General features: G+C 37.7%; 1 protein-coding gene across 2 annotated transcripts in view; it reads right to left on the minus strand.

The window, feature by feature from the left end:
- Window positions 1-23,517, minus strand: part of PDGFC (platelet derived growth factor C) — a 204,180-nt gene that overhangs the window by 5,674 nt on the left and 174,989 nt on the right. Inside the window, exons 4-6 of one of the 2 annotated variants that reach the window (XM_060653911.3) lie at window positions 8,022-8,229; window positions 2,953-2,981; window positions 2,764-2,867 (exon numbers count right to left, since the gene is read on the minus strand). In XM_060653911.3, the coding sequence (XP_060509894.1) occupies window positions 2,764-2,867; window positions 2,953-2,981; window positions 8,022-8,229 (341 nt within the window). Of the gene's footprint in view, window positions 1-2,763; window positions 2,982-8,021; window positions 8,230-23,517 lie in introns of both variants that reach the window. The other variant, XM_060653910.3, reaches the window with a different exon arrangement.

A 23,517-nucleotide genomic window follows, 5' to 3' on the forward strand; every position in this document is an offset into this window, starting at 1 on the left:
TTACTTCCAGAATATATGACTGAGAAAAATTTGGGTTTCAGAAATGATCAATTACACCAAACAAATAAACCCCCCCCTTTTTTTTTAATAAGGTGTTTTGTTAACAAAAACACTATCACAGAAAAAAATCAACGATTCCCACAAAGCAATATAAAAAATTAAGACATGATGGTTACCGGAGATACTTGTGAGACATGTGAAGTAGGCAACCATACAGTTATATATGTCCACACGTGCATTAGAGATGCTTTGTGGGAAGCTTGTAAGAGGTGGTCATGGAATTAGATAAACATCCATAGCTGTATATGTGTACACACAGATAATGCACATATAACCACCCCACCCAAAGACTAAAGAATAATGGAGCGATGTCATTCTGGAAGGCCAGTAAGTTTACAAGTATTTCCCATAGTCCCTTCTCACACAAGAGTTTGATCTGAGATTATAAAATAGATACCTCATACTCTGTGGCAAAAAATTTTTTTTAATGTTTATTTATTTTTGAGAGAAAGAGAGAGAGCGCGGGTGGGGGAGGGGCAAAGAGAGAGGTGGGCAGGGGATCTGAAGCGAGCTCTGCACTGTAAGCAGAGAGCCCAGTGTGGGGACTGAACTCACAAACTCAAGATCAAGACCTGAGCTGAAGTCAGAAGCTTAACCAACTGAGCCACCCAGGTTACGCCTGGGGCAACTTATCTTAATAACCCTAAAACCGATGTGATTTGAAAAGAAATTATATAAGTATAGGATGGAGGAGGATATGCCTGACCCAAGGACTGCTTTAATGAAAGAAAGCATGATGTGGACCCAGCATCCGATAAACTTGTTTAAAAAAGGCTAATACGACTGGTCAGGGTTGTATAGCTCTTAGAATGGTGGCTATAAACCCAAAAGTTGTTGGCTAAATCAGGTCTGCAAATATACCATATTTAATAAGGACTGGCTTTAGAAAGCCCCAAACTGAATGATTTTAGGTGAGAAAAGATCACTCTGGCTTAATTCCTATTCTCATCACATCCTTTCATGGTCACCGATCAATTCTGATGCCTGCCTTGCTTGTAAGGCGGTTTATTTAATCTGTTTAGAACGACTGTATTTAGTGTTTTTTCCTGGACTCCCAGATTCCCAATTCACAGAGGAGCAATAAGGCTGACCTCTGGGCACAGCCTGGCTGGAGCTCTCTGCGCCACCAAGCTCATGATTAGCTCCTTCTGAAACTAGAGTGGAGACGATTCCCAGCCCAAGAATCTTGAGAAGCATGGGATGTAGAAACGAAAGTAGCACTTGACTAATGGTGGTAAAGAGTCCATTTTTATCACAGACTGCCAGTTTGGGACATTACTTTCCACAGACTGCAATGTAGTAATTGTCATGGAATAACAAAGCTGGGAAAAACCCGACAGGTTATTCTATTTTACATTTATTTTACAAGGGTAAGCGCCCTGCTGATGGTCACAAGTTAACGGTAGGTCTAGGATGAAAACAGTGTTCCTTGTCTATTGGAATCCAATGCTTTTGTCCCCCTTTATCAGCTGCCAACACAATACTGGTGAAGGGTAGGACAGCCATGTCCTATAAAGTGCAGTTTATGACGCTGGGTATATTTAGATGACTAACAGATAAAGAATTTTATTAATGTCCTTATGCACATGAAAAATTATTTCATTTAGTTAGTAGGTATTTATTTTGTGTTGTTCTTTTATTTAGTGTAAAAAATGAAAAGTAATGAGATGCAATGATACAGAAATGAAGTCAGAAGGGCAGATTTTGACTTGATATAATTTAAATGTTTTATAAGATTAAAGCTGACTCATCAAGAGTGTTTTGCTTCCTGATATAGGAATGCTACACAACGCTCCTGGAGAAAGGCTGGGTATAACTGGGGATATTCTAGCAATAACAACAATTTGGAGTGTGTAAGTTCTAAGGTTCCCAAAGGTCTGAAAAACAATCATTACTAACATTTAATATTTATATTTTCCTTAATTCCACAGAATAAAAAGATGAAAGGAATCCATAAAGGGTTTAACATGCTTTTCGGGGCAACATGAATAATAGGAAGATTGGTAAAATTACGAATATATCTACTTGGGATTTATGTGCCCACGTTGCCTCAAATGGAAAAAGAAATATCAAAGATCTCCTTTCTCCAACATAGACAATAATTTCTTTAAGTCTGTCTTTAAAATATTTTCCCTTAGGGGCGCCTGGGGGCTCAGTCAGTTAAGGGTCTGACTTCGGCTCAGGTCATGATCTCGCGGTTCGTGAGTTCCAGCCCCGCGTCAGGCTCTGTGCTGACAGCTCAGAGCCTGGAGCCTGTTTCAGATTCTATGTCTCCCTCTCGCTGCCACTCTCTGGCTCCCACTGTCTCTCAAAAACAAATGAACATTAAAAAACAAAAAAAAACAAAAAAAAATTAAAATATTTTCCCTTTGTATTTGGAAAAGTTTAAAGTTGAAAAGTTTCACCCATTTTCTCCACTGCAGAACACATTTTCGTTTTTGTAGGACAGATGAAACCCTCACTGCCCATGTTGTATCATCAGAGGACAAGCTTTCTACAGCTTTAACGCCTGGACGTTTGAGTTAAAGGTCCTAATTTTAAAAAATGAAAACATGAACTAGTTTGTGAACCTTATTTCTTCCCCCCCCCCCCCCCCCCCCCCCGGATGCTGTGTCTCCTTTCCGAATAACAGTCCATTGCAGATACACAGTTTTGTTATCTTCTGAGATGTGGAGGAACCCGAAAAGAAAATGACACACCTACCTCATGGTATTTTTTAGTGACTTTACTCGGGACGCACTGACACTCATTGCAGTTGTGGAGACAGCAGGCACAGTTTCCACCACAGCGTTTAACCAGGAGACAACCTGGCCAGAAAATGGTATCGGTTCTCTTTAGTTCTTCCCTTATGGACACCGAGAAGTTACGAGGTGTGCAGCTGTATAGTCTTACCTCCTCTTTTAGAAGGTTCAGATCCACCACTACATGGCATAAAAGGAAGCAAAGAAAAATACATGTTCATGCCTTGAGCCTGAATTCATCTCATCAGACTCTTTTCACAGAGAAACCGATCTTGTTTCACAAACAATATGGCCAACAATATCCCTTCTTATTTTAACTAGGTTTTAGGGCTATTGCAGCTCGCCAGTGGGACTTTCATTTTATAGTAAACAAAGCTTCATTATGACTGACTGACCAATAAAGAGATACCATTGTGCAATATTAAGACCGGAGCCAACAAAACAGTGGAGAGCTATAAATAGGAAACTTTATAGAGAAAAAGAGGGCTACACCTTTTAACCCTCGTAAAACAGTAAACAAGGAGAGCACTGGAGGAAATAATAGAATGTAAAATGATGAATGCTTTGATTAAAAAACAAATGGAATTTTTAAAAGGATTAGAAGCTCATGCAATTAATGAAGAACAACTTACAGAAACTTGCAGACAGAATTTTACATAACTTTTTTTGGCAATAAGACCCAGAAAATGTAAAAAAGGCATGAAGAGAATGAAGTTTTGAGGACAACGGAGTAGGCCATGAGTGAAAAAAAAAATGATACATTTTAAAAGGGCCGAGGTTGCTGAAAACCTCTGCTTCCGATGCATGGAGTAATTCATAAAGTCTGAAATTCAGCTTAAGGAGACTCCTTCAGAATTCTATTCTTCTCCTTCTAAAGGAGGGAAGAAGTGTCTAATTTGTAACAATTGTCTCTATTCTTTTGGTAAGTTGGTTAACTATACAGTGTTTTATCCTTCAAAAGAATACCTACTTGTGAAGACCAAACAAAATATTCTTTCATCAGATTGTTGGAGTAAATTCTGAAAGCATCATTGTTTTTAACTAGAAAATGATACTTGCCTCAGTTAAATGATATCAAAATAGCATGTCATACTTAATATGAATTTATATATAACATGAATAGTACTTAACTGTTAGCATAAGCAACTTTATAATTTTAATGTCTGCCTTATGACTTTGCCTTTTTCCCTCCCTAGAAACAGTCAAATAATAGCAGTTCCAGTAAAATTGAAGAGTTTTGGATAACACACAATTCATCAGAAATTTTTCTTCAAAAATAAAGATTTTATTAAAATTTGGAATATTACCTAAATACAATAAATCTAGTTAAATACCTTTTACTAATAAGGGAAACATTATAAAGAAGAATTGAAAAAAAAAGAAATACATTTTCTGGTTAAAGATGACTTGAAGTAATAATAATCACTAAGTACTCCAGTTTTAAAGAATTAAATGCCAAAAAAAGTTGAAAAAAAATATTGGGGGTGCCCGGGTGGCTCAGTTGGTTAAGTGTCCGACTTCAGCTCAGGCCATGATCTCATGGTTCATGGGTTCAAGCCCTGCATCAGGCTCTGTGCTAAACGCTTGCTCAGAGCCAAGAGCCTGCTTCAGATTCTGTCTCCTTTGCTCTCTGCCCCTCCCCTGCTTGCACTCTGTCTCACTCTGTCTTTCAAAAACGAATAAATGTAAAAAAAAAAAAAAAAAAAAAAAAAAATTAAGTGCCAGTATTTTAAAATAATTTTCAAATGACAAGGTGATTTAAGAATCAAGTGCTTGTTTTCTTCTTGCTCGCTTTACAATTCTATATTGACTTGTACACATGATAAAATTTTCCTAAAATGTCAAAGGAAGCCAATGGAAGTATTTTCAATAAACATGTTGTAAATCATGCATATGCAATTGTAAATTATAAGCACATGTAAACTATACGGTTGATTAAAACCTTGGTCAAGTATAAGGAAACGTCAAGGAAATACCAATTCAAAAGGTTCATTTCAACATCCTATTTAGCTAAACAATTATTTTTTCCAACTCAATAGAAAACCGTTGTTTTGAATATTTAAAGATTTCCCTTTCAACTGAAAATTGATCATGTGAAGGAAAGCTTTTAAATATTTAAGAGGAAATGAGTTCATTCTTTTGAGTATCATAAAAGACCAACTTATCTCTAATAAAAGTAATGAGATAATTGAGTTAAATCATGTCACACATTTCACCCGATTTCATTTCACTGAACTAACAGTATTTGTACATACTGCTCTTTCATTGTGAAAGCTGTATATGAGTTTATCTGAATCTTTTCTCTAGAAGTTAGTATCTGGGCAAGAAGGGTTTAGAAAGTCTAAAACATGCACAAACATACAAAAGCCGGTTGCCAACACTTTGAACGCTGATTTAAGATTTATACCTCTTTAGGATGTGAATGAAGCTCTTAGCCTTCAAAGGCTATTCATCTACCTCAGTGTTAAACACACTATTTCATGCAACTAGAAAATGAGACTGTATATGTTCACTTTAAAATGTTTACTTAACCACAATAAAAGGTTAGATAGATTTCCCAAGTGAACTGAGTTATGATACCTGCTGCAATGTGAAAATTTAAACACCCTTGCAACTTGGCTTCCACTCATTTATCATGTTTGACACAAAAGTCAAAGCCCTTTTTAAGTAAGCCTGACTTAGAAAATAAGGTATTTTCTTTTTCCGCAGTAGCAATGTATGAATGAAAACCTTAAGCCAGAGGAAGAAAAGGGGAAAAAAATGAAAAACATTAACGCAGTCCACACCGGGCTAAAAAATACAATTAAGGATTTTCAATGTGGCATATCTTATTTGAAATTTAAGCTTCCCACTTGTAAGGCTTCAAGCTCATCTAAGCTTCATTAAAATAAGTCATGTGACTATAATTTAATGTCATGAATTCTCCATAAATTCTCCAAACATTGTGAAGAGCTTCTATGCCAAAAAAAAAAAAAAAAAAAAGAACAAAAAAGAGAAAGATCATGTCCAACACATACCTTTTTTTTTTTTTTTTTTAATAACTTAGCTATAGTATTATGGAAGTTTCCCTCTGCAAAATATTTGAAAAATCAAAATCGGTGTTCGGGTTCTTTATATCCTTTTCATAACTACTCCCTAAGACAATACATGCATTAGTTTGTCTTTCTAAAGAATGAAGATTTTGAGCATAGCGCCAATTAAAGTTGTTTTTCCTAGTGCAAATTTTCTTGTTCAGATTCACCCATATTGCAAGTTTTACTAAAAAGGTAATACCCACTGAAAACAAATCATGGTTACACTTCACTTTGTTCCTTGTTCATTCTTTTAAGATATTCAGCCCAAGGATATTCTATTACTGTAATGCAATCTGAGGGTGGTCTTTCTAAGATGAATGTGGTAATACTGTGATATGTTTATTCTGTGGAAAATCAATTTTGATGTCTAATTAGAAGCTTTTAAACATTTTACTCCTTGTTCCTTTGTAGAAAGACCCTTGGGAGGGGAGTTGGTTTTGTCTATATAGATGTTATCCCACACCTGCATTTTAGTTTACGTAGAGTTCCAAAAATATACACTGCTTTTCTCACACTTACTGTATGCTTAAAAAGTTAATAGTTTTGGCAAACTGCAAAGGACATCAATTTGGAAAGTGCTAAATGAATATTTGAAAGAGCTGGTTCAGTGCTGGATGCTTTTAAATACATGCTTGCCTCTGGCCAAATCTTCACTGAAGCACCAGGTGGAGAGGTGCAGGCTTAAAGGCATGGGTAGAGGGGAGATTTTTAGGCTGGAATCCTGAGATCAGCTGTCAAAAACAAGATCTGAGCTTAGAACCTGGTTTACTCCCTTTGCCTTCTTCCAGATCAACATGATAATCTACTTCAAATTTAACAAAGGCTCTATTCACAAGTGTTTCAGCCAGCCTTGCAGATCTTCATTTTCCTGTTCCTAAGTGGGAGGGAAGGGAAGTGTTCGTAAGTTATTCATCAAGTTATTCATCAAGATCCAATCTTATAAATATGTAACAGCTTTCAGCATCTGGACAGGATTCCGCTGCCCATGTACTTTAACACCAATTTCAAATATTGCTGAAAGGAAACCACGTCTGTTGGCATAGCAAAATATCATGGTTGGGCAAGTCTGAACATGACCTGCTGAGATTAAAGCTCTTGATCCAGAAGGGCTGCAACTCTTAGCAGGAAAGGGCAGGAATCGGGTTTCTTTCTGACAAGATTTAGAAGAACAAGTCTGGTGCAATCTGCCCTTGTGAATTGCTCAAACCAACTAAACCTTGTTCCTTCTATATAAATTCTCCAAACTGTCATTCCATTCTCTAGAGTGATCCTGGATAGATTTCAATGTTTCTTTTTGAGAACTTGAAAGAGATTTTTTTTTTTTTTGAGTGCATTATAATTCGCCAGTTATTTCTGTTGTGTGTTCATTTGTGTCTGATATGGATACTTTCCAATCCCGACGTCACTAGGAAAATGAACTAACCTTAGAGAAGACTCAATTAACATTATTCCCAATTTCTTGACCACGTGGAATTAAGTTTAATCATCAACACTTTCACTCTTGAAGGGAGATAGGCTCATACGGTCAAGTGATCATTTCAGAGGCAGACTTTCAGAGAGAAAAATTACCATGGTGGGAATTTCTTTAGGTCATTCTTTTCTTGCTCTGAATTCTATCTTGGAAACTACTAGTCCCATTTTACGCTGAGCCACTGTTATTTTCGGTATTATTTATAGAAGTTTGCAGGCTTAGGAGATGGAAATTAATATAATCCTGACCCATGAGGAGAAGGTAGATAATGATTTTGGTTTTTCTCCCTTTTCTAGGCCCAAACCTGGTTTAGCAGCTAAGGCAGTCTTTCTTGAGTCTCTAAATCAATATACCTTCCAAATTAGATTTGAATAAGCAAAAATTCTCATGAGATATAAAAGAGGACTTCATCAAAATGATATTTTTGAATTAAAAAAATGACACAATTATTCAGCAAAACGGTCCTTTTTAATTTTCCAAACCCACTGAATTACAATGACTTCTCTTTGTATGCACTCTCATTTACTATGCAAATATGCTCAAATGTTACAAAAATGGGTTAAATATATCACTGAAGAATTTTAAACTCTACTCATTAGAAGCTATGGTAGAAGAATCTGAAACATTAGCTGTTGAGAAAATCAAATGAGGTTCGAATCTGAAGACAGAACTTACCTCTGGATTTTCTTCCAAAAACAAAAGCTTTGCCAAGAAGTTGCCAAGTTGGCCTGTATAGATCTTCCAAGTCCAATTGCCATCTATCTGGTTCAAGATACCGAATAAGATCTTCCAAGGTACTAAAGGCGGTGACTGCGTTATTAAGCAGATCCAGAGGCAAAGCTGAAGGGGGTAACACTGAAGGGCTCACGGCCTCTGTGAATTGCTGAAAGCAAAATGAATCTTACGTTAACTGTTTTAAAAATGACAATGTATTTCTTTTGGACTCATGCACGAGGTTAGACAAACTAAGGCTGAAAATGCAAGGGAGAGGAAACTATATTCAACATAGACGAGAACTGCTTTGCAAAGACTTCATGTAGATGAATTCCAATAAATTTTCTGTGCAGTCAATGAGAAGGACATTAACTTTCATCATCACAAACCATGGCGGATGTGGATATCTGTTGCTTAAATACGAAGAAAATGTCTTCATGGCTCAATTAGGGGCTTAAAATGGAAACTATAATACAGTTTACCAGATTTGTCTTTTGCTTTTCACTTTTCATTTTCCTCAAACTGGAAAAATCACCAGGGAGTTATGCAAATGAGTGTCAGATCAATTACAAACATAATATAAAATAATTAAGCCATGAAGAATTTTTTATTTTTTTTTATTTATTTATTTATTTTTTTTTATTTTTTTTTTCAACGTTTTTTATTTATTTTTGGGACAGAGAGAGACAGAGCATGAACGGGGGAGGGGCAGAGAGAGAGGGAGACACAGAATCGGAAACAGGCTCCAGGCTCCGAGCCATCAGCCCAGAGCCTGACGCGGGGCTCGAACTCACGGACCGCGAGATCGTGACCTGGCCGAAGTCGGATGCTTAACCGACTGCGCCACCCAGGCGCCCCAAGCCATGAAGAATTAAGAATTAGAACAAACACAGGCGAAAAGCCTTTCACACTGGAGAAGGACTTGTTAGCCAAAGTAGCCCACAAACAAGCCATAAAAAAAAAAAAAAAAAAAAAAAAACTTTGATAAATTTGCCCATACTTTTTTTTTTTTTTTTAAATAAACAGGATTAAAAGACAGACACTGGGAGAACACCCTGATAAATGACATAACTGTCACAGGATTAGTGTCCAGAATATATAAAAAAACTCCAACAACTTGATAGAGAATGGGTAAATTCCAGACAAGAAGTCTGAATGGCCAATAGACATATAAAAACATGCTAAAATTCATTAGTTATCAGAGAAGTGCAAAACAACACGAGGTATTATTTCACATACAAAAAAAAGGAGATACTGCAGGCATTGAAAGGAAAGGATGGCCAAGGATGTGGGTAAATTGGAACTTCTCTGTTCCGCTTGCAGAAGTGAATGTAAATTAGGACATCCACTGCTGCTGATTTAATGGATGTACACAGGATATTAAAGATTTATATGATGTATGTCCCTGTAATTCACTTTTGTATAAAAAAAAGGGTTTATGTCCTCTTATTTGTACACATGGAAATATATGCAAAAAAATCCATCACAGTGCTGTTTGAAATAGAGAAACTTCAAAGTAATCTGAATGGCCGTGGATAGAGCAATGGATTAAAATACATCATTTTTAACGGTAAACAAAAATGAGGCCACGATCTCAAGAAAAGTTCAATAACAAACTTGCCCCTCCAATCACAAATTTTTAGAGTGGACTAAAGTTAGGCAGTGGTCGATCAGAACTGAAATCGAACCAGGCAAAATAAATACGTGAACAAATGCTTAACTTAGTTATTATTCTTATTTTTAAGTTTATTTCGAGAGAGACAGAAAGAGAGCGTGGGGTGAAGGGCAGAGAGAGAGAGACAGAGAGAGAATCCCAAGTAGGCTCTGCACTGTCAGCACAGAGCTCGACGTGGTGTGCTCGAACTCATCAATCGCGAGATCATGACTGGAGCCGAAACCAAGAGTTGGACGTCTAACCAACTGAGCCGCCCAGGAGCCCCAATTATTTTTAGTTACTTATTTACTTATTTATTTAAGTAATCTCTAAACCCGACATAGGACTCGAACTCACAATCCCAAGATCAAGAGTTGCATGTTCTTCCAACTGGTCCAGCCAGGCACCCTTGTTTTTATTTATTATTATTATTATTTTTTTCAGAGGAGGAGAGATGAAGAGTATGGAATAAAACATTTGTGTTGGTTGCTGTTCATTACAGTAGTATTTACAATAACAGAAAATTGATAATAAATCTAAATTTATAGTATTGCAAATGTTAATTGCACTGCACTCAAACTGAAATAGTGTACCTTCATTAAACATTAAGTCCTCTAAGCATTTTTATTAACAAAAGAAATGCCTACTTTGTAGTAAATGACAAAAAAAAAAACCCCAGCCTATATAAATATACCTTGATTTAATATACATTACTGTATATAATATACATGTCTATATTTTTAACATTTTTGTAATAAATATGGATTCCTTTTAGAGATCCAGTAAAAATAACATTTGTTGTAATAATTAAAAAAAAAACTATCATGTAAGTTCTTCCTTTTCATCTTTATTACTTGGATCCTGGGCTAGATACTGGAAACAATCTATTCTATTCAGCAGACTCTAATGTTGTCTCCTTGCCTTCAGTCTTTCTTTATTCCCTTTATTCTGTGCTGCATAACCTCGGGTTAATCTACCTAAAATAAGTTATCACTGATCATGTGATGAATCTGGACAAATGCCTAGAGTGATTTCTCATCTGGAGGGTAAAATCCAAATTCCTCACCCTGCATTCAGGATCCTCACAATCTGACCTTGGCTCACCTTTCCCATTTAATCCTCTACTCATCAAAGACATGCACATTTTGTTCCAATCAATCCAGTCTCTTCACTAACTACTGCACATGTCATATTCATCGCAGACCTTGTACCTCCACCCATGCTAAATACTGCTCTCCGTCCCCCATATGCAAAGCTCTCTCCTGTGATCCGCATAATAAATCTTTACCATTTATAATGGCCTTTCTTGAAACATGATTCACCCATGAAAACTTCCTTAATAACAGGGCCATTGTTGGCCATATATCTCAATTGTGTCAATTTGAAAAAGATCCTCTCTCTGCGCTATTCTGTGGGCACACGGCTTGAAAAGCAGAAGCTGTTTTATAAATTAGAAAAAGGACAAAAGAAGAGAAAAGAAGAGGAGAAAGAAAGAAAGAAAGAAAGAAAGAAAGAAAGAAAGAGAAAGAAAGAGGAAGGGGAGGGGAGGGAAGGGGAGAAAAGAAAAGAAAAGAAAAGAAAAGAAAAGAAAAGAGAAAAGGACCACTGTTCTCTGCGGCAGGCATATCCCCAGATGAGGCTCATAAGCTTCATGGGTGCAGATCCTTCTCTGCCCACAGGAAGAGAGGCATTTTTATAGAGCATAATCATCAGAAATGAATGTGGCAGTCTTGGGTCAACACTGATTTCATTCTTATTTTAAAGATGTAATTTCAATAATGTCAAGAGTCTGGCTAAAGTATTAGCACGAAGATGTTTTCAATTATTCGGTCCAACTTTTGAGAGTAGAAACCAAATGTAATACATTTCTGTTTACCTCTAGTATTTTTCAGTTGTCCAAGAAGTGCAAAACTGCTCTGATAGAGAATATTATAATTGATAACTATATTATGGATATAAATAAACAATTGTATGATAAAAGCTTTCATTGTTGATATAACCAATTTGGTTAATATTGATTACGTTTGTAATGTGAAAAGGTTAATGCAAATGTTTTGCAAATTTTTAAAATATAAGCCAAATGTATGTTTATATAAAGTGAAATTAAGGGCCAGTAATACTCAAAGAATAACTGAGTTATTACTCATGATTATGACGATATGAAACAAATCAAATATGTCATGATCTGCACACAGAGAGTAAATGTAGAAAGCTAATACAAAAATATATTATTCAATAAGATGTCAGAGTGCAGATGTACATTTTAGGTATGATATAAAATTGTTATTTAAGCCATTTTCAATTAGATCATAACCCAAGAATGGCTTATTTTGCTTCCGTGTTTGAGGATCTCTGCATAGAACATTCCTTTTGAAGCAACGGAAAGTTCCAACTGAAATCAATACTGCTGAAATAAGCGCAAAGTATTTATATAAAAAAAAAGCAAAACAAAAGAAACCTGTACTATTGGACAAACAAAATATGCACACCTTGGGTTCCATGAAATATCAGCATATCAAATCTCCTGAAATGACAAAAGCTGGCAGAAAACAAGTTGGCATACATTACTGCATCCATATATCGGATGGTGTTATAAACCTCCAAGTTTCTAAATATTTAAATTAAAATAAGAGAAATGTTTATTTATTTATTTATTTATTTATTTAGTTTATTTTTTGAGAGAGAGATGGAGTGAGTGGGGAAGGGGCAGAGAGAGAGGGAGACAAAGAATCTGAAGCAGGCTCCAGGCTCTGAGCTGTCAGCACAGAGCCCAACGCGGGGCTCAAACCCACGAGCCATGATATCATGACCTGAGCTGAAGTCGGATGCTCATCCGACTGAGCCACCTAGGTGCCCCTAAGATAAATTTTTTAAAAAGATAAGGATACACACATAGCAGTTTCCACCCCAACACAGGAGGGAATAATCACCTTGCTTCCCCCGGGTTCAAAGAATCAGTCTTTGGACAGAACAGAGGAAGCACTGCTTTTATTTAAGGGCTTTCTCATGACTCTTAACCACACCCGCTGGTTCCAGAACAACCCAGTCGTTCACTTCTGTAGTTCTGCTTTTCTAAGTGGTCTAAAGGGATTCTCAGAGAAAAGGGAGAGCAATGGAAAACAGAAGTTAGAGGGGAAAAAAATGCCCCCTGATCCTTTACATTTTAATTTTTCCTCTAATTAAAAACTATTCTTTTTAGTCTAAGCCATAGCCTTTCCTCCAACATTTAGTGTCTAAAGAATTCTAACAATATCTTCTATTTAAAAATACTAATGTTGGGCTACGTGCCTTAGATTGAATTGGATTTGCACATCCTTCATTCACTCTCTTCTGTTCACCATGAAAATAGATACTTACTACTAAGTTATGGGTCATCCTAAGAATATTTAGTGGATGATAATGGTCAGTAATGGAAAGCACAGTTTCTTGGTGTGCTATAACGTTAGCTAAATCCATACCCTTCCTTTAGTAAGCCAGAAAAAAAAGGTGTGTGTGTGGGGGGGGGGGGGGGGAGTAGTTTCTGCCACTCCGTGCAAGGTAGCAGTGACAACCAGGTGACTCTCTAGTCCCAGCCTAGATGTTCAGGTAAATTACTTGGAGGGATAGATGGTGAAAGAGCAGAAAGAGATCTGAAATCTCTATGCAGTGAAGGGTCCTGTCGAACAGTGCGTTTCTAAAATGTCAGTGCCATGTACTAAGAAGTAAGAAGGATCCTAAACAAAATGAGGTCTTTTAGATTTCTTGGTGAAAGTTACTCTGAATGACAGCATGATATGAGAGAAGAGCCCTGATCAAGAGTCAGTGAGTCTAGGCTCTAATCCTGAAGCTACTCCCATTTAGGGAAGAGAGTTTGGGCAAATACTATAACCCCTCTGAGCCTCAGTTTCTTCCTCTGTGAAGTGCTAGCTACTAAACTCAGTCACCTCTAAGTTTCTTTCCGGGTTTTAAATTTAAGAATTTTATGTAATTATCAGGTACAAGAGGGCTCATTTTCTTCACATCCTCGCCAATCCCCTGATCTCTTGTGTCCCTGATGAGAGCCGTTCTGACAGTGTGAGGTGGCATTTCACTGTGGCTTTGATTTGCATTTCTCTGATGTTAGCAATGTTAAGCATCTTTTCATGTACTGTTAGCCATTTGGATGTCTGCTTTGGAAAACAAAACAACACAAAACAAAACATAACAAAACATGTCTATTCAGATTCTCTGCCCACTTTTTAAATCAGGTTTTGTTTTGGCTATTGAGTTGTATGAGTTGCTGATATATTTTGGATATTAGCCCCTTATCTGATACGTGGTTTGCAAATTTTCTGTCCCATTCCACAGGTTGCCTTTTTATTTGGTTGACTGTTTCTTTGATGTGCAGGAGCTTCCAGTTTGATATAGTCCTACTTATTGATTTTTGCTCTTGTTACTTGTGCTTTTGGTATTATTACCAAAAAATTCTTGGGCAGTGTTGGTGGGGATGTAAATTTGTTCAGACACTATGAAAAACAATATGGTGGTTCTGTACAAAACTAAGAAGAGAACTACCATACCACGTAGCAATCCCATTTGTGGATATATATCCAAAGACAGGAAAACAGGATATTGAAAAGATGTTTACCCTATGTTTACTGTAGCATTATTCACAATAGCCAACATATGGAAACAACCTAAGTATCCATCAAGGGATGAACGGATAAAGAAAGTATGATGTATATCGACAATGGAATATTATTCAGCCACGAGAAAGAAGAAAATCGTGACATTTGTGACAACATGGATGGAGCCTGAGGGCATTATACTATGTGACATAAGTCAGACAGAGAGAGACAAATACTGTATGATTTCACTTATATGTAGAATCTAAAAAAGCTGAACTTGTAGAAACAGAGAATATAATGGTGGTTACCAGGAGCTTGGGGGTGGGTGAGGTAGGGAGATGTTGATACAAACTAGCAGTTAAAAATTAATAAATACTAGAGATCTAATACACAGCATTATGATGATAGTTAACAGTATTGTAATATATGGTAAGAGATCTTAAATATTCTCACCACAAAAAGGAAGTCATTATGTGATGTGACTATGGCAGTAATCTTACTGCAGTATAGAAATGTATCAAAGTTACATACTGTGCAACTTAAATTTACACTATGTAACATGTCAATTACATCTCACTTTAAAAACGGAAGAGGAAAAAAGAAAAAAAAGAGTTCAATAAAGCTTCAGGAAAATTTTGGAAAGCTTCAGAACAAAACATATTCCTTAGTAAGTCTGTGATGGGGTGGAACTCTATTTTTTTTTTTTTCCTTTAAATTCTTCCTGTTGCTTTAGATTATCAGTGAATTTTGGGAGACACTGCCCTATCACTGCTACAACTAACATAATTTTACATTGTTTGTTTGTTTGTTTGTTTGTTTTTACTATCCTGAGAGTGCACACAAGTTTACCTTGCCTTTTAAGGCAAATGTCCCTCGAAAGGCAAATATATCTAGCTTATGAATGGAAAGGCAAACATATCTAGCTCTAAGAATCAGAAGGAAACAGATTCATGTTCAGAGAATTGATATCAGTATGTTTTCAAATACATATAGGTACATGTTGGGTTATGAGATGAATTGTGTCCCCCCCAAAATACCTATGTTAAAGTTGTCCTCTTCAGTACCTCAGAATGAGACTGTATTCAGAGACATGGCCTCTAAAGAGGTAATCCCGTTAAAATGAGGTCATTTGGGAGGGCCCTAATCCAATATGACTGGTCCTTCTGAGAAGAGGAAATGTGCTTATAGACATGCACAAAAGACACAGGGAGAACATGGCCATCTACAAGTCAAAGAGAAAGGCCTCAGAAGAAACCAATCCTGTTGATACCCTGATCTGGAACTTCTAGTCTCCAGAACGGTGAGAATATAAACTTCTGTTGTTTGAACCACCCAATCTGTGGTACTTTGTAAGAGCAGTCCTCGCGAGCTAAAGCACGGTGTCATCGACTTCTTAGTATCCATCACAGCAGCAAACAAAGGTTCATTTTATACTATACCCATTAAATCACTTAACATTTATTCAAAAGCTCATGAGGTGGGCGCTGTAAACAAAACAAACCAAAATACTTGCCCTGGTGAAGTTTAACTTTTATAAGCTGAGTATTCCCTATTATAGGAAAGATTTTCCCTTTCCTATTATAAGTGTAACTTTTTCTTGCCAAAACAAAGCCAAACTGAGAATCTGCTATTGTGAATCACGTAAATAACCCAACCCCACATCAAACAAATCCTGGTGGGCGTGGAACATAAAAAGTGAACTAATGGGGCGCCTGGGTGGTTCAGCTAGCTGGTTAAGCGTCATGACTTCGGCTCAGGTCATGATCTCACGGTTCGTGAGTTTGAGCCCCACGTCGGGCTCTGTGCTGACAGCTCAGAGCCTGGAGCCTGCTTTGGATTCTGTGTCCCTCTCTCTCTGCCCCTCCCCCACTCATATTCTGTCTCTGTCTCTCAAAAATAAATAAACATTAAAAAAAATGTTTAAAGTGAACTTAACATGAAAAAAATAACTGAAAAATGGATATATTTCTACTTTTATTATTGAAAAATAACAGGCAGCCCTGGGTTCACATCCAGTTATGGCCATCTGAGAATCAGTGTTACGAGCTCAACACAGAAAGTTTGGCTACAAGAATGAGTCCTCTGATGGACTTCTCCATTGTTAACTTTGGAGAAATCAACATTTTTAGTGTTTTTGTATTTTACTACAGCTACTTTAAATATTTTATGCATTTATCATCTTTTCCTTTTTTAGGAAAAGAAAAGCCGACTTCCTGTTTGGAACAGTACTATCTGAATTGCTTATAATTTCACAATAAATAGTTACCTATCTTTAAAAAACCCATAGCTTGTCTTTTTATTAGGATTTTTGTGGCGAGTGCAATTTTAAAAATATAACATTTACAACGAATCTTCCCTGGACAAATACACACATACAAATGTTTACTCTGAGTAGCATAGCAACTACCACAAAACTTTTGGTGCCTACCAAGATTTACGTTGCAGCTTTCTTAGCCCTCTGCATTCAGTACCTTTCAAACTGATAAGGAGCCTTTCACTTCATTCATACCTAACAGAAGGATTAGGAAAGCCGATTAGGTTTTATTCTTGTTGCAGACATTAAATACGAATAACAAAATAAAAATCCAGGTGTTCTAAAAGAAGGGAAAAAAAAAGTTCAGTCTTGTTACATCCCTTCGTAAAGGTGACTTCAATATCATTTACAGAATGTCAAGCTGGTATCATGTATATAGGTCTGACTTTTCGAAAGTTTAGGAAGCAGACAGGGCACACAGACAAAAATGCCTGCCAGGAACAACTGACGGGAGGTTCTGTAAAGACACAAGAATGCCCTGGAACAATTCATTTAAACACACTTCTTTGTCCTGCCCCTTGTTCTTATCTGAATTCATCCAAAAAGTTATCTTGGTTGTGTTTTTAAGTTATTCTTAAGCCAGCACAGAAAAGCAAATGCTTGCATTCCTACTCAAGAACAGATTTTTTTTTTTTTTTTAACATTTTATTTATTTTTGAGACAGGGAGAGACAGAGCATGAACACGGGAGGGTCAGAGAGAGGGAGACACAGAATCTGAAACAGGCTCCAGGCTCTGAGCTGTCAGCACAGAGCCCGACGCGGGGCTCGAACTCACGGACCGTGAGATCATGACCTGAGCCGAAGTCGGCCGCTCAACCAACTGAGCCACCCAGGCGCCCCAAGAACAGATGTTTTAATACTGTGTGGGTAATGCAGATTATAGATTTAAGTGAGAAATCCTAGGGAAGGTGGCCGGTTGTATTCACGTCAAGTCTTAATATGAGAAGTTCTGACTAAAAGAGCATGGTAATTGAGAAAAATTTGACATATCTATGCAACCAATCGTAGTGACAGGCCAGTATGAAAAGCGAGAAATGTTTATCACCCAGAACTTTTTTAAAAGCAGTGATTTCAAGGCTCAAACCTGACCCTGACCTTTAAACGCTGAGAGCTTTGTGGTTTCGGGCAAACCCTGAGCAGCAGCAGGACTCTGCCTGGGCCCAAATATGGAAAAAGAGATGACTAGCGGTGCTGAAAATGTTGTCTTTAAAAAAGTAATGTTGATGTTCATAGCACAGCTTCTTACTCAATCAGTGGATGAAATAATTGCTACCAGCTCCGTTTTCCTATCAGCATGAAACTGGAGAATGACCACAATCTGACTACATTGACAAATTCCGGCATGGTTATCCTCAAATCCTCCTCACCTAAAGTGTTTGCGGTCTGCAGGCACCTCAATTAAATAATTTCACCCTGATGCTAATGCCTTAGGTTGGAAGGTCTCACAGAAGCCAACCCTCTGCCAGGGAGCAGGCTGACTGCGGGCTGGGGAATCAGCATTAACACACAGTTTTTCACTTCCTAGGTAAAACTGTGGATTAGAAGTAATAATCTATACTGAAAACTAGAATCCCATGAGACAACTAAATAACATACTCCCAAGCACATTTTCCACAATGGCATCTGTGGGAAGCCAAAATTAAGGGTGTTTTTTTTTTCTACTAAGAGTTTAAAAATTATTCCCCTGAATCGAAAAATGTGACAGGCCATAAAAAGCTGAAACAACATGTAGCAGCTGCAAGTGTTTGACAACAAAACATCACAGGACTTTCTTTCCTAATCTTATTATACTGAGTGTTTGTAAATTTGCTTTGTTACAGTACTCGAGAAATGATTGATAGTAAGAAACTTCAACTGAAAGAGAATGTAAACTAAGAACTGTTAGAAGAAAAACACATCCTCACTGAAACACGTGCAATACTGTTCACCTTGAACCAAAATCCCTAAGACTCTCTTATAGAAATGTCTCTTCTAGTTCAACATCTATCCTAATTCAATCTATTCAATTCAACAGCCAATAAGGGAAATTTTTGGAATGCTTTGTAAAGATCTAGCTGAGAAATGATGCCTTATATTGGTAGATATTTTCGACTATATGTTCAATAAATTTAATAGTCAGATAAGACCCTCAACCTCATTTGAGTTTTGTATGGAAGACCTTCCTTGGGTAAGAAACAATGGTACAGTTATGTATTTTTAAATTGCTTGACAGTGTAAGAGTGGGAGCATGTAGCTGAAACTGGAGACAGTGACAAAAAAAACCCCTCAGGACATGGTTGTGAGGAGTAAAATGAGACTATCTAATGGAAGTAGTTCACATGTATATAAAGTAGAAAGGTCACCACCAATGACTTCCTCCTGCCCCCACACCAGCTTGAATCCAATGGTCCATTTTCTCAGTCTTTGTCCTAACTTACAAGCAGCTTTCTAAGTCTTCTTCCTATCCCAAGAGATCTCCTTAGCTCTGTCTACTGGTTCCTCTTGATCACTTTGCCTTTGTGTGCTGGAGTGTTCCAAGGTTTATTGCTTGGACCTCTTCTATTTTCTGTCTACATTCTTTCCTCTGGTGATCTCACACAGTTTCAAAGCATTGCACGTGATTTACATGCTGACCAGCATCAAATCCCTATGTCTAACCTGCACCTTTTTGCTATCACAGCAATGGCAACTCCATCATCTGGACTCATCCTCTGCACCTCTCCTTTGCTTACATTCCACATCCCACATCAAATTATCTTGCTTCTATCTTCAGATTATGTGTAGAATCTGACCACTTTTCATCACCTCCACGGCTACCATTTTATAATCCAGGCTACCATCTGCAATAATCTGACTGGCCTCCCTGTTTTTGCCTTTGCCTTTGTCGAATGAATGAAATAACAGAGCTTTACACTTTCAACCACAAATGGTAGACATATTTTTATTGTTTTAATTTTTCTAGAAATATGTAACTGTTTTTAAACATCATATTTTAAAAATCATGGCTTTTATTTTAAACATTCTATTGATTACTCACAGTAAAACCTGATGGAAGAGGTTGGTACAGATTTTAGACACGTCTTTTCACCCATTATGCCTTCTGAAAGTGGCTGTTCATCCTGCCCTGGGATACATTCTATCTGCTCAGAAGGCACTCAGTAATTGTTCCACAGCCTGCAGATGATATAAATTATGTCCTCTTCAGAGTAGGACAGCCATGCCCACCAGCCAAGAAAACTGGGTGTTTCTGTAAATTACATGGTGAACATCTTAGTTATGTGTGTGTCTGTAGCGATAACTGTTCAAAGCACAGAAAAGTATCACTTCCCTTAGAAAACTGTTTTAAAGATTAAGTAAAATAGTATAATTTAAATTTTTAATAAAAATTGAGCCTTATATATATTAGGCATTATCATGCAGTTTTTATCGTGCATTGCATTAATCATATTATATCAACTTTAGTCAAGATAAAAAAAATATTTTAAGAAATTTCGTTCATGATTTATGTTGGTTTGTGCCGTATGGAATGACATTACCTATTTAGTCAATGTTCACTGATATCCCCACCCAACATTCTTATAACACAGACACGGCAAATCAGAACTTGTTCTGCCCCAGAGGGGAAATCTTTGTTCAAACTCCTTTCTCTGTTAAAGCAGATTTATATTCAGTAGTTCTTCTCAGGGGACAAACAGGAATTTCACAACAGCAAGGTAAGTGAATGCATGTCTAGGTATGTTTATGGCCATGAACAACTCTATGCTGAGGAACTTTAAAAATATATATAATAATGTCCTTAGCTCACATCTCTAATTTCAGTTTCTGGAATCTTTATTTCTAGTCTATAAAGTCTTTCTATGAAATTAAACAAATAAAACCCCACCAAAAATGTAGGATTTCACTAGTCAGACCCCCTGTGTAACTGTTATCTTAACTACAGTGTGTGGGATTGTACTGAAACAAACTCCTTTAAAGTAACTATTCAGCAAAAAGTGAATTTCATTTCAATGATGGAGGAAAATATGGATGACAACTATGTTATCAAGTGCTAGGTCACTTCCTTCTACATTTTAAATCACTCTGTGATATTCCTATTTTGCCATAAAGTCTTCAATGCTCATCTCCAAATCCGAACACTTCCGAAAAAGAAAAGTATACGCTTATTTTATGTTCTTTCCTTATGTCCTTTCACACTGGTCACTACACTAAAATGAAGCTGTGTCACATGGTCAGAATTCTGGGCAGGTCAAGGGAAATCACCCATGGCCAAGGACAGCGTAGAATATTCTTGTGAAAAGTTGCTGCTGCCTTTAGCCCCAAACACACCTGAGAAGTCTTTTCCTCCTGTTGCTAGAAGCAAGGTATGATTTTGAAATTGGGGGCAGATGAAAGTGCAGTCATCTCACAAAGTGTGATATGACTATTATGTGCTGGTACTGAGATGATGAAGATAAATCGCCATTGTGCTGTTCTCATCTTCAGGTGGGTACACAGGTATCCCTTGGGTAAGGACTACAACAGGGGTTAAAAACTAAGTGCTGTGAGAGCACTTCATTCCACCCGGAAGAATTAAGGGGAGCCTACAAGAAGAGGTTAAAATTCATGTTGGGATCAGAGAAGAAGAAAGCACTCACACAGATTAGAAGGCAGCACTTCTGATATTTACAAAGAACCAGAGCTGGGAGAAAGGACAGCGCTGGGGTCAAAGGCAGAGAAAGAGTGTGGCTGAAGCACGGCCACAGTGGGGTGGGCAGGGGGCAGGGGAGCAGGAGGGCAGGTGCTGGTAGGGGAGGATGCCGGCGGTGGAGAGCGGGGTTTGACTGATTAGGAAGCCTGTGTGTGCGCCAAGCTATGGAATTTGCATCTGATCCGCAAGGGGCAGGAGAATCCAAAGAGACTGAGAGAGGTGGGATATCATCAAGTTCTACTTCTCTTCTGTGTGAGGAGCTGAGGAAAGAGGTGGGAGGACTCTGGTAGCAGTCATAAAGAAGGCTTTGAACCTTTGCATGTGCTGTTTCCCTTTGTCAAGAATTACCTTTCTCCCTTCTTCGTTTGGCTAAAGGTGACTGATCAGTAAAGAGTCAACTCCTCCAGGAGGGTTTCACTAACCATGCTTTTGCATCTCCAGATCACTACCGCCATGCTGGTTGCCCTTTACTTATCCTCTGCAACATCTCTACCAGTACACCGAAATGAAATTATTGTACCTCTCTCCCCCACTTGCCCATAAAGTATTTCAGAGCAGAGGTGAAGTCTTATGTCCCTCGGATAACTTTGATCCCTAGGAGCTTTTAAAATCTGACAGACAAAATATGAATGAAGTATTTTTTTTTAAAGTATGCTTTATAATCTGATGACCACCGTTGAGGAAAAGAAATGAAGGGAAGGGTGTCAAAGTCTGTCACCATGGTAGAATCAACAGGAATTGGCAGGTGATGGAACAGGGAATAAAGAAAAGAAAAGCCCAGCAAGATATTAAATATTTCTAGAGACAATGAGCTGAGTGACAAAATAGGTAAGGATGAAAGAAGGAAAGGGCTCAGGTTGGGTCATTTTAAGCAGAGGAGTTACGGAGTATTGGCATGGAAATGTCCAAAGGACAACTGCAGACATTTCCATGGCATTAAAGACCAAGGATTGGATAGGGATAGAGAGTAACAATCATTAACATATATAAGGTTAGTTCGAGCCACAGAAAACCGGAACAAATGTAATGAGTCGAGAAGATAATAATCAAAGAGAGGAAATTGGGATTTCCAATATTCAGATGCTAGGCTAAGGCACAGGAGCCAGCACAGGTGCCTGAAATAGATCAGCCAAAAGGGCTAGAAGAGAGCTGGGGTGCCCTGGATGCATTAGCAATTCTGTAGCCAAAGGAGAGGAGAATTCTGACAGGTGGAGATGGACGGCAACATCAGAGTGATGGAAAGATCAAGAAGGAAGAGGGATACAAATAAGCCACTGTAGTTCTTAAACAGGTGGTCTATACCCTTAGAAGTTTCAGCAAAGTGAGTAGAAAAGAAAAGGAGCCATTAAGAAAAAGGAGCAGGGGCACCTGGGTGGCTCTGTCAGTTGAGCGGACAACTTCGGCTCAGGTCATGATCTCACGGTTCCTGAGTTTGAGCCCCACGTCTGGCTCTGTGCTGATGGCTCAGAGCCTGGGGCCTGCTTCAGACTCTGCATCTCCCTCTCTCTCTACCGCTTGCCTACTCACACTCTGCCTCTCTGTCTCTCTGTCTCTGGCTCTTTCTCAAAAATAAATAAACATCAAATTTTTTTTAAAGAAAAAGGAGGATAAATGGAGACAGTGAGTAGAAGTTACTTCATTAAGCTTGACAGTGAGAAAAAAAGGAGACAGGTTAATGGGTTTATGGGAAGGATGATTACAAAAAGGCTTACTATACATAATAGGGGGAGGTATCTCTGTATATTTGCAATCAGTAAAGAAGAGGCCTAATGAAGAAAACAAAAGGAGTTTGAAGTCTGGGGAGAGTTAGGTCCACTGCAGGTAAGGACAGGGCAAGAACACCTGCCTCATAAACTGTGTGGAAGATTAAGAGGTCACAGTGTTTCTGAGGGACAATATTTTCCACAAGCCTTAAAAATGCTCACTTTTTAAGATCTTACAATTTCTTATTTAGAATTTTACCCTAAGAAAATAATCAGAGCTAGTATCTAAGGATATTCATTGTAGCATGAAGAGTAAAATTAAATAAAAACCTAAGTGTTCATAAAAGGAAGATTGTTAAGTAAAAGCGATTATAACATACGCATGTATAGAGCATGGTCATTATGTTGCCAATGATTTTAGTGTATGTTGGAACAAGGGAGAAATGAGCCCTGACAGCTCAGTGATATAACTATGTCCAAGCTAAACTATAAAGCAAACAAGAGGATTTACGTTCTTGCATTTGCATTGTGCA

Source organism: Panthera onca, chromosome B1, assembly GCF_046562875.1.
Source record: "Panthera onca isolate mPanOnc1 chromosome B1, mPanOnc1 haplotype 2, whole genome shotgun sequence".
Classification (NCBI taxonomy): domain Eukaryota; kingdom Metazoa; phylum Chordata; class Mammalia; order Carnivora; family Felidae; genus Panthera; species Panthera onca.